The 11,741-nt window shown below is 56.8% G+C and overlaps 1 protein-coding gene across 1 annotated transcript; it reads right to left on the bottom strand.

Annotated features, from left to right (window-relative positions):
• Window positions 1–204: 204 nt before the first annotated feature.
• Window positions 205–4,466, bottom strand: GOT1 (glutamic-oxaloacetic transaminase 1). The gene is made up of 9 exons (XM_059851732.1): window positions 4,252–4,466; window positions 3,760–3,941; window positions 3,079–3,202; window positions 2,782–2,894; window positions 2,472–2,576; window positions 1,760–1,910; window positions 1,459–1,624; window positions 1,188–1,330; window positions 205–906 (listed from the first exon to the last, which is right to left on the bottom strand). The coding sequence occupies exons 1-9, from the start codon at window positions 4,364–4,366 to the stop codon at window positions 767–769; spliced, it is 1,239 nt and encodes a 412-aa protein (XP_059707715.1). The 5' UTR covers window positions 4,367–4,466; the 3' UTR covers window positions 205–766.
• Between the last annotated feature and the right edge of the window lie 7,275 nt (window positions 4,467–11,741).

Raw genomic sequence — 11,741 nt, 5'->3', positions numbered from 1 at the left:
AGCTCTCAACAACACTCTCCCAATAAGACTCCCCTTTTAGTAGTGGCTGTGATCATCAGAGACGGAGAGGCAACATATCCTGAGAGAGAAAGGGACAGCCTTGAAACAAACTGAGTAAGTAGACAAACCAGGATGTTGAGGCTTTAATCTCAACCTGAGAGAGGTTCATATGGTTTGAAGACACGACATCACACAAGGCACGGGTAGCATTCAGAGACAAAGGTTTAATTTCATGTCAGCAACACAAAGAAGCAATTATCACAATTACAAATATTTGCTCGTATAAGGCTCAGAAATTAGGAAGGGGTGGGACGGGTGGAGAGAAGAAGCTAACAACAGCTTTACCCCTCCCCAAAATACGACTGAGTGACATTAGTTCACAAGCCATGTGAGATCCCAACCTCTGTGCTGTTATCACACAGTGCATTGCACTGGCACCAGACTTTGCCATGATCAAAATGATCAGATACATGGAGTTGATTTGGATGTGCTAAAGATGCAGCTCTAAGGGCCTGGAGACCAGGCTGCTGTTGTGAAACAAGAGCCAAAGTGGCTCATGCTGCCCCCACCTCCTGGGGGCACTGGCTTACCGTATTGCAAGGACCACTTAAAAAATGTCAGAAAACAATTATCCCTGATTGAGCTACTGCTCCCATCTTTATTAAACCCCAAGAGGTGTGGGAAAAGGCAAGCCATGAGCAGAGAAAGACATGGACTACACACTATAGCTTTGGTGACTTCATGTAAGTTTGGTTGTTCATGTGCTTCATTGGATTTTTGTGACAGCTTCATGGATGGATTTGGCCACATAGTCCAGGTTTTTGGTAGTTAGACCACACATGTTGATGCGCCCACTAGCCATCAGGTAGATGTGTTTTTCCTTGACCATGTACTCCACTTGCTTAGCTGGGAAAACAATTGGACATCAGGTCAGAGCAGTGACCCACAGCTCAGAAAAACTCAAAGAACTAGTCAGGGATATTTGAATCCTTCACAACAAGCAGAAAGGTTCAAGCACTGGCCACTAAAATACTGCCTGATGCTTCATCCCTCCCCATCCACAGACGCAATGATGCCAAAACTCCAGTGAGACCGAGAGACTCCTGCTCGGACTGCTTCAGCCCAGTTCACCCATAGCAAAACTGCCCCCACCCAGTCCTCCCTTCAGCAGGCCCTCGGATACTTACGGTTCAAGCCTGTGAAGCTGAACATGCCGATCTGCTCTGTGATGTGGTTCCAGGTGCCTGGGGTCCCAAGGGCCTCCAGTCGAGACCGGAGCTCTGACCGCATCAGCAAGACCCGATCTGCCATTGTCTTCACATTGCCCTTCCTGCAGCAGGCAGGAAGCACAGCATGAGGGTGAGCACCCATCTGGTTTGAAGCCATCTGGCCAAGCCTGACACTCAGGGAGACAGCTTCCCTCCCTTGCCCTCTCCCACTGGCCCTGGCAACACGTACCACTCATCAAAGAGCTGCGGGGACGCAAGTGTCGTTGCCACAATGCGCGCTCCTTGGGAGGGAGGGTTGGACCAAGTGGTGCGCACAATCTTCTCCATCTGGGACAGCACGCGCTGCACGTTGTCTGCATCCTTCCCCACCACGGTCAGGTTCCCCACCCGTTCATCTGTGGACAAGCCAAGAGATGTGAGCCATTGGTTCCACATGTCGTGGCAAAGCAGAGAATTCCCCACCCCTCAGCATGCCAGCCCCATCTGTCTGGGTATGATGCTACTGGGCCAGCGTACTGCCAGACACTCACTGTAGAGCCCAAAGTTCTTGGAAAACGACTGTGCACAGAAGAGCTCAAAGCCCTCGGAGACAAAGTATCGCACAGCCCAGGCATCCTTGTCCAGGCTGCCAGAGGCAAACCCTTGGTACGCTGAGTCGAAGAATGGAAACAGGCTCCGGCGCTGCAAGGAGGAACAGTGTTAGAGGGAAATGCCCTCCCCACAAGCTCTCTTTTACCCCCCACAGTACCCGCAGGAGGGAAAAATGACCACTGAGTTCCTGTGGGAATTCAAAGGAAATATGGTCCAGCAACACCAGACTGAAATACTTTCTTTCTACTGAGGTGAAAGAATAGAAAGGCTAAAGTGGTCAATAAAAGTCAATGCAGGAGAAAACTGCATTTGAGGACATGAGAAGTGCACCACTTTATATGCTACTATCCAGCACCTGCCTGCAGATAATCCTTCCAGCAGGAGAAACCTCACTACAGCCCATTCCATAGAGTGTGAAAACGAGAACCTGGAGGCACAACAAGAACTGCAGTGCATCTCTCCTCTCAGCACAGACAACCAGCATTCTGTTGTCCACCTCTCCCTTCAACACCTGCCTTGAGGGACTCTTTCAGCTTCTGCTACATCTCATGCCATACCCTCAAAGCCCATTTCAGATGCAAATGCTCTGGCTGGCTCAAGAGCTATTTGCCCCCTCAACATTACTTTAGCCCCAGCAGCAGCAGCCCATACCTTCATGACAGCAGCAATCTGCTTCCACTGATCAGGAGTAGGGTCTGTGCCTGTTGGGTTGTGCGCACAGGCATGGAGGATGAAAATGGAGAACTCCGGAGCTTTCTGAGGAGAAAACACATCTTGGTCACACACTCACATGGACAAGACTGGGCACCTGCAGCACAGGGAGAGGCCTGGAGCTGCTTTGGGCAACAACAGCCTCTTTTGCAGTGATCCACTTCCCAACACAGCACACCAGAGCCTAGCCAGCTGTAGATGCTGACAGTACAGCACCAAGCTCAGCACATCCCATGCCAGTTTTACTCACCTCCATGTCACTCAGCAGCCCCTGGAGATCCAGACCCCTCTTGGCAGCATCCCAGTAGTGGTAGGTTCTAATATCTTTGAAGCCAGCATCCATAAACACAGAATTGTGGTTCTCTGAGGAAAGAAGTAACTTCTCAGAAAAGCACACCTTGTCTCCAGCAAGCTTCCTTCTCCAGCCCCAGCACCTCCCCTTACACACAAGAGAAGGCTGCTCCCTCACTGCCCCGGGCCCTGCAAGGAGCAGGGCTGTGCCTCCCTCACTCGCTGACCCACAGGGCTCCCTGAGAGCAGCACTCACCCCAGGTTGGAGTGGAGACATAGACAGGGGTGGCTGTGTTGTTGTTGCCGTTGTACCAGCGCCTCAGGAAGTCAGCACCGATCCGCAGAGCGCCCGTCCCACCCAGGCACTGAACGCTTCCCACCTGCAACAGAGACACTTGCCAGCACTGACCATCCAGGCCAGCACCACTAGCAGTGCATGGAAAGCAGAGGTGCTTGCAAGAGTGAGACAGGATCCCAAACGCGTCCCCTGGGGTCAGCTCAGTCAAAATGCCATCCCCTTCCAGTGGTCTTCAACCTCCTTCAGTCCTCAGGCCCATCCTGACAACTTCTACCGTTATAAATAGACTCCAGCCATTCCTGTTACATTTTGGCACAGAGCAGATTCTCAACTAGTAGTTTATTTCAGGAAAGGTGGTGTATTATCTGACTTGGGTTTCCTGTGGGGAAGCTATTAAAAGATGAAGGAAAACACAGATTCCGATCACAGGCCACGTTCGGCTTTTCCCCAGAACCACAACTGCCTGCACAAACAGTTTCAAGTGTATGACTTCATCAAGTAAGCTACAATCAAGAAAGACAATGTCCGAGAAACCCCCAAATCCTGCCAAAATGCAGGACCCCTACACATTTGTGCTCCTCTACTCAGTCTGCTGTAGAGACACTCCAGGGACCCTGGTGCTCCGTGTCCACCACATACCCGATTCTCCTTGATGGCAGGGCTGTCATCACCCAGGGCGATCCGGGAGGCATTGGCCCGGAACTCGGGCAGGCCCAGGATGGGCAAATACTCGTGGTTCAAGCTGTTGTCGTTGGCGATCATCTGCTCCACTTTCTTCACCACCGGCAGGACCCATGGCTGCCCCTCGTCCGTGCGGTAGGCTGTGGGAAAGGGAGAACCGTCCTTACTGCACCGGGGAGACGCTGCGCCGCCCGGCTCCCCGAGGACATGCCCGGGACACCGAGGACGGCGGCCCGGCCGGCCCCACGACCTTGACGCCCGCTGGACCTCGCTGCCCGCCCACCCCCCCGCGTCCGGCCGGGCGCTCGCCGCGGCCCGGTGACCTTTGGGGCGCGGGGCCCGCCGCCGCCGCCCGGCCGCCGCAGCAGGTGCGGAAGCCGCCGCAAGGGCACCGACCGGCCCGAGCCGCGGGGAACGGCCCCGCCGAGCAGGACGAAGCCACGGACTCACCGCCCACGCCGAGGTTGACCTTCCGCGAGTCGCTGTCCTCCCGGAAATCCGCCGTGAGCTTGAAGACGGCGACAGGCGGGGAGCGGGGGACGGCGGCGAAGATGGAGGCGGCCATGGCGGCGCAGCCACTGCGTACCGGTCCGCTCCGGTTCGGTACGGGCGGCGCGCGGCGCTGGAGGAGACGCTCACCTTCACCGGCGGGGCGGGGCCGCCGCTGGCCGTGACCAATCCGCGCGCCGCGCCCGACCCCGCCCCCGCCGCCGGCCAACGGCAGCCCTGCCGTGCCCCCGGCGCCGCCCGGGCGGCCAATGGCGGCGATGAGAGCGCCCGGTGACGCGGGGACGCGGGGACGCAGGGACCGCCCATGGCCGGGCCGTGTCCCCAGGCCGCCGCTCCGCTCTGCCTGGGGCCGGGCCCGCGGCTACTGCACGCCACCGGCGATGTGGCATCCAGTGCTGGGGGACTCCCGCAGCTGCAGAGATGGGGGGGTGTCCCGGAGTGCAATGCCCCGTGCAGTGCAGGGGATGTCGTGCCCAAGGCGGCGCTGCGGGGCTGCAGCGCTCGGGGTCACGGCACAGCGCCATAGGGCACCCGGGGCTGAAGATCGACCCTGGAGCGTAAAGCCGGGGTGAACGCAGCCCCGCGGTGCTGTGCCCGGGGTGCAGGATGGTGCCGGGGTGCAAGGCTCGGGGAACGCGGGAAGGTGTCGGGGCGCCGTGCCCAGGCGTGACGGGTCCGGGCGGGCGGGGGGATCCCAGGGCTGCTGTGAGGGCGGTGGGTGTTTCCAAAGGCACTTTCCTAATTCACATCCACCTGCAGGTCAGGGGCTGTGGGCTTACCCCTGAGAACCTCCCAGCCCGAAAATCCCAGGGTCACCTGTGCGGGTCTCCGCTACCACTGGTTAGCTCGGGACATGGCACTGATCCATGGGGTCTTCCTCCCCGCGCCTCGCTGCCAAACTCCCCGCACTTCGCGCAGGCACAGCGCTTCCCACGATGGCCCCGGTTCTCCGTGGCTCTTGCGGGCCGCCCTCCAGCCCCGCGGGGACCCCCGGGGCTCCTGGGCGCGGCTGCCGTCGGGGACGCGGCGGTGCCGGGCGGTGCCGGCAGGGGGCAGAGCCGGCCCGCGCATCCCGCCGCCGATCCCACCGCCCATCCCGCTGCTGATCTCGCCGCCCATCCCGCAACCCGCGTGGGGAGGGGCGCCCACGGCTCCGGCCCGGCCTGGGGCGGCCAGAACGTCCCACCCGAGGCTGGCCTCACGCCTTCCCGGGGAGAGGGGTCGGTGCCTCCCGGTACCGTCTCCGCTGGGAACGTGCTACCTATCTCGAGCAGCTTTTGAAGTTTGTGAGAATCTGCCCTGGTATATCTGGGAAAGACTTTGAGGGAGACGCGAAGGACGTCTCGAATAACAGCTCTGACAGCATGACACACACCACACACCCTCCGTGACATGAAACACGGGGGTACAGGACGGGAAAGGCCATGCTGTTCCCAAATGCTTTTACAGACAACCGGTGTTGTATGCTTCCTTTGTTAAGCCAGCCAAGATCCCACTGAAAACCAGTTTAGATCCTTGCCCCCTTCCATGCCCAAGGATGCACAGCCCGGCTGCCCAGGAGGGAGCCCAGGGGCACAGCCATCGCCTCCCCCGGCTCTGGGCAGCACCTGGAAGAACTGCCCAGTGCACTTTCTGCTTAGCATGAGAGTGGGGAAGAGGCAGAGCTGTCTGTCGGCACAGTAGCGTGCCAGCACTTCTGCCTTCAGAGAAAACAGAATAATGAGAAAGGCAGAGGAGCAAAACAGCAGTGCTAGACCAAAGCTTTGTTCCTGGTGATGTTTTTAGTCCAACTTGGACAAAATTTCATTCACGGCTTGAGAAAAAGCTGCATGGAAACCCCAAAAGAGCTTGAGGTCTGCTCTCTGCAATAGCTGTGAAACTCTGTAAACACCTGACCTGGCCAAGCTGCTGTCAGGGCATCCTAACCCTAACCCTACCCTTAAATCTAACCCTACCCTTAACCATAGCCCTAATCTTAATTCTCATCTCAACTGGATGAAGAACTCTTGGGTTTCTCAAGGTCAGTGGATTCTGCTAAATGAGAGATGCTGGGCAAGGAAGCAGCTGATGAAAACAAGGGCATCAGAGGGATCTGAGCGTAGCCCACTGCAGGGTGAGTCATGTTTTCTGGTCACAAAGAGTAAAGCACTGCACAAGTGGAATGCTGCAATGGGAAAAACAGACAGATCCTATTTCTGGAGCAGACAGAAGTGCTAGGGAGTCCCCAGACTATCAGGCTCTCACTGCACTTACTGGTTTCTAATCCTACCACTTTCCAAAGAGCACTGGGATACTTGGGGACATGGCCAAGTGCTTTCCCAGTGCAGAGCAGGGAAGTCACAAACGCACAGGGGTGCTGCCTGCCAGGCTGGCTGCACCAAGCTGCTGCTTGGGACTGCCAGAGCAGGCTAAGCAGTGCTTGTTGCAGGAAAAAATGCAGTTTCCCCAAATCAGCACCGTTCTGTTCCCCTTCCTCAGGAGCTCCTGGGCAGTGTGAGCTCAGTGTGCTGCCAGTCTGGTGCAAATCGTCTGTGCCGCTGCCTGTGCCTGCGAGGCCGGGGTCGCTGACCCAGCAGGAGTTACCTGCCAGAGCGCCTGGTGCCTCTGGCTCAGCCGGCGTCCCGTGCCCTTGACGGCACGGAGTGGGACTCCGCTGGGAAGAGATGCAAGAATGAGACAATAAGAGACAAAGCACAGGCTGTCGGGCCCCCGAGCTGGGTGGCTTTGCGTTAGCAAGATCCCTCTGGCCCTGAGCTTTCATCTCCTCAGCCTACACAAAGGGTGCCACCAACACGTATGTAAAAGCAGGAGGAACATGGGAGCCAGCCCTGAGGCATCCCTCCCTTCATCTCCTGCCTTGGACTGACAGCCAGCAATGACCTGCCACTCAGTGGGAAAGCTTGCACACCTTACAGAGAGCGAAGAAGCCCCCGGGCACGCATGCAGACAGGGCCCCCCGCACTCAGCTCCTCCTGGGAGCCAGAGGCAGGGGGGCTCACAGCCAGCCTGGCTCCTGCAGAGCTCAGCCTGCTGCAGGGATACAGCGACCACTGGGGACCAGCTGATGGCCTCCCCACACCATCAAGCCTCATGTGGTCTTGGAAAAAAGCCCTTTTTATGAGGGTGAGCTGCACTGACCCCATCCCATTCACTCCCTCTCGCAAGATTCACCCTCACACCCCTCGGGCCTCTGCCACATCCTCTCCAGAGTGCCCTGCCCAGTGCTGGGACACTGTCAATCCTGGCATCACAGTGAGGGTTTAGCAGCCTGCTCATCCCCGTCCGAGGCTGGGTGCAAGCAGTGTGTGGCATGGAGGAGAGCTGAGGCTGTCCCCAGCGGGTGCCGTGCGGGGGATGTTTTCCCAGCATCCTCCAAATACAGATGTTTTCTCAGCGCAGGATCCAGACAGAGGAGGGTAAAATGTTTTCATTCCAAGCTCTGGAGGTCAGGTCATGGTTTGTCTAAATGGCTTTTGTTGCTGTAATTATCAGATTAGCTGATCTCTGGCGGTGCATTTAGGGGCAGCTACATTAGCTGTGGATCCTGACCCCTCCACTGCCACCCTGCCCAGCTGGGACAGTGGGTTTGCACTGGATCAGTGGGGATTGGGGATGTCATGAAAGCCAAGTGAAATGCTCAGGATTAGTTTTGAGCTGGTACCCAACTGGACCCTGGCACAGGAGCAGGCAGTATATTTGAGGAAGACAGCAGCAAGTTTCCTTGACCTCACAGCACACTGAGCCGGGCCTGAGCCTTCCCTCCCACTCCAGCCTGCGGTGCACAGCAGCCATGGAGCCTTGTCCCGGGCACCCGCCTGCCGCTGCGGCTGATGCTCAGCATGCAGACACGGGATGGGGCCATCTGTGGTGCCCTCCCTCGCTCAGAGCTGGTGGTGCTTGCAGGCACCAAGCCCAGCAGACCCTAGGGGAGGGTGGTCCAGAACCGCACCGTGTGCCTGGCCTGCGGGAGCCTGGGGCCCGTGCCTGGCCGCAGAGCGCTGTGAGGCTGGGCAGCCCAGCAGCCGGCAGGGCACAGCAATAGGAGCGTGAGATACCGGGCGAGACACAGAGCATGACAGGGAGAGGAGAGAGCAGGCTGAGGGACAGATAAAGAGGGATCAGGAGTTTCCGGCCCCGCCAGCCCCTTGCCGGGTCCGTGAGTCCATCTGTCAGCGCCTGCGAGCGCTGATGGCATCGGGCCCGGGTGACAGCCGGGGCTGCAGCTCCTGCCGAGGGGCACCGACAGGGGCGGGACGGGCCCTGCTCCCGCCCTGCCGCGGCTCCAGCGCCGGACAGCAGCCCGGAACGAGCCCTCGCAGTGCCCTGCAGGTGCCCCCGAGCCTAGGCTCCCGGCCACGCTGCCTTGCAGCACCCACCTCCTGTCCTCCTGCACCGCCACAGCTCCACTGCACACACAGACAGGGAGTGCCAGGGCCTGCACACACTGGCACAAAAATAATCGGTACCCACTCTGCTGAGCTGCAGATCCACACCTGGGTGCTCAGAGGTTGTCTGCTTGGGCACCATGCCCGTGGCAACCCCCTGACACATCATCCCGCCTCCCCTCTCACCTGTGGGTGGGAGAAACAGGAGATTCCCTTGAGCAAAGCAGGAGCTCTACAATGAAAGAAATCAAAATCAGGAAAGATTTGATTGTTTCTCCATAAAACAACTTATTTAAAATGTAGCTTCACTGCATTTCAGTTTCTGAAGTTTTATAATGCCAGAGCATAACGCTCCAGTGAATGAATGCTTCTGGAGCAGAATATCTACGTCTTGTCTTTCAAAGAATATTTCAATCCTTTCAAATGCTTCAGAAAATTTCAACAGGAAAATTTTTCCTTTAAACATCATGCTCCTACAGGAAGTTTTGGCTTCAGCAAAACGTATATTAAAAAAAAAAAAAGTGAAAGCTATGTTCCTGGTATTTTGTTAGTTTTCCTAATTGCATCATGACAGAACTTGGTTTACTCCAAGTCCATCTTTGCTTCCAGCTCAAAGCCAGAGAACAACCCGGGGCAGCAAGGACAAAGTCTGTGCACCCCAAAAAGGAGCATCTCCACCCACCTCATCAGGCTCAAACCTCTCCTGCCACTGCAGCTTCTTGGGCAAAGCCAGAAGCTTGCTATTTCTCTAAATCCATTTTGCACATTCGTTCTGGAGTCCCAGGAATCCTCGCTTGGCTTATGGACCACTCATGGCCATGCTTGCCTATTCTGTGTCTACTCATTCCCATGGGCACTCAGGAGTTTCCCCTAATTTTTCCTTTTGCATCAGCACCTGCTGGCAGATGTCAGGGGACTGACCCACGCACTGTGACCTGCTCAGGCACTGACACCTGGTACCATGGTGCATTGAAGGTGGTTTCCTAAGGGTGTGGAAGACCAGCAGGGGAAAGGACAGGCACTTCTCTGTCAAGGCATAAGACTTCTGCACAGCCAAGGAAATGGGTTTTGGAACATCTGACAAGAGGAGATAGCTGCCATTCCATAAGGCAGCAAACCTCCTGGCCAAGCCTCTGCCCTCTCACCAGTGAGCCTGGCTCAAGTGTTGGGATGGAGACACTGGATGTGTTGCAGGAAGCTGCTCTGCCATGGCGTACCCAGGCTGCCAGGCAGCTGTGGGTGCTGTGCCCATGGGGCTGAGGCAACTGCAGCACAGCCGGTCCCAGCTGGACCCCTCTGGACAGGGTGTGTCCCCCAGTACAGCCAGGATAAGGCCAAGGAAAGGGAGTCCAGCTCTCTTGCAGGGAGCCCAGTGCTGTGGGTAGCTTCAGGACCTTGGTGTAGGAGCAGATTTACTGAAAACAATTTATTTAATATCAAAAATAATTTCTTGCAGCGTTTCAGCTGGCGTCAGCCAAGCGCTTACTCACCCGGGAATTCAAACAAAGGCAGGACTGGCGCCCAGCCAGGGGGTCGGGCGCTGGGTGGTCGTGTCCATCCCGGCCTTGGACACGCCTCTGGGTCACTTGCAGGCTTGTGGCATGATGTCTCCATTTATTTATTGGAAATGTTTGAACAGGAAATGCTAATGGTTTGGGTTTGTGGAGACAGCTGGAGGGGTCCGGACGGAGCTGCTGAGAAGGGGAGGGTGCACTGGGACAGGGCAGGCCAGCAGAGAAGGGAGAATCAGTGCTGCCACTGGGGATTTGTCCCTTGTGTTTGTGGTGAAGAGCCCAGCGGGAGGTGAGGCCAGGGAGAGCCCTGCCAGCTCTGCTGCCTCCTCCTTCACTGCAGCCTGCATCCCAAAGGGCAGGGGTGCACGGCAATGGCACGGGCAAAGTGGTGAAGGAGGAACAGCTGCCACAGGCCATGGCACATCTGATCCCATCGCCAGACAGCTGGGTGTCTATTAGCGTGGGAGAGATGTGAAAGTGCTGCCTCCCCCTACAAGGGGGTCGAGAGGTTCCTATGCAGCCCAGCTCTGGAGCGGGCTGTTCCTGCATTTGCTGATAACAGCGGAGGTAAAGCCTGACCCAGGAAAGCAGGCAAGATCCGCAGAGATAAACTCCCCGCAGCAAGACAAAGGCACTGACCTCCTCACTGCACCAGCTGCCGCATTCCCACAAGCACAGCAACAATTGCCCAGGAGCAGCCCTGAGACCTGCACCCAGCCCCACTGGCCAGCCACCAGGAAAGGCCCCCGTGGCAGCCAGGAATGCCTCTTGTCAGGATCACGGCACGGAAACCACAGCTTGGGGTTTTTAACCAAATCTGCTGTCCGTACCATTTTTCTGAGCAGTGAGAGCAAAGAGCTTGCTGTCATTGCTTGCTCCTCATTCAGCATGTTGGCCCTGCTGTGTTGCACAGCCAGAGGGATGCTGTACAAGCACCCCTTTGTATTTCCTACCTCACACTTTTATCTGCACATTTGCAGTACAAACAGGCTTTACGTTTCATTCCCAAACACAGCCGAGGGTCTTACGCACTCACTGATGCAATTCAGGTGTTAGTGCCTGGAGCCCCATGCACCCAGAGCACAGCCAGGGTACTGAGTGTCAGGCAGGAGCTCAGCTCTGTCTCCTCCTGCCCTGCCTGGGACCCACCCATGGACCAGGAGGCTGAAGCCTGAGTGGCATTTCCCCATGTCAGGTCTGCCCCAAGAGAACATCAGCTGAAAAAGGCAGAGGCTCTTAATGGGATTTGCAGAACACAGCTCAGTTACACACCATACGGCTGTTGTCTCAGGCATGTTTTTAAAATCTTTATCTCTGCATCATTACACACTGATCTACATTTGAAAAGAATCCCTCCGGTTCCCTACCTCTGAAATGAGGATAACTATCCTTCACCTCATAGCAGGGTTATGAGGATAAACAGATTAAAGACTGTGATATTGTTGCAAAGAAGGTTAAACAAGCCCCTGTGACAGACAGCCCAGGGGCAGGGACCAGCATCAGAGCCATGCACGCCGACCCACGTCTGCAC

This window comes from Haemorhous mexicanus, chromosome 7 (assembly GCF_027477595.1).
Source record: "Haemorhous mexicanus isolate bHaeMex1 chromosome 7, bHaeMex1.pri, whole genome shotgun sequence".
In the NCBI taxonomy this organism is placed as follows: Eukaryota; Metazoa; Chordata; class Aves; order Passeriformes; family Fringillidae; genus Haemorhous; species Haemorhous mexicanus.
Note: the sequence above shows the minus strand (reverse complement) of the source record. Positions and strands in the feature narration are given on the sequence as shown.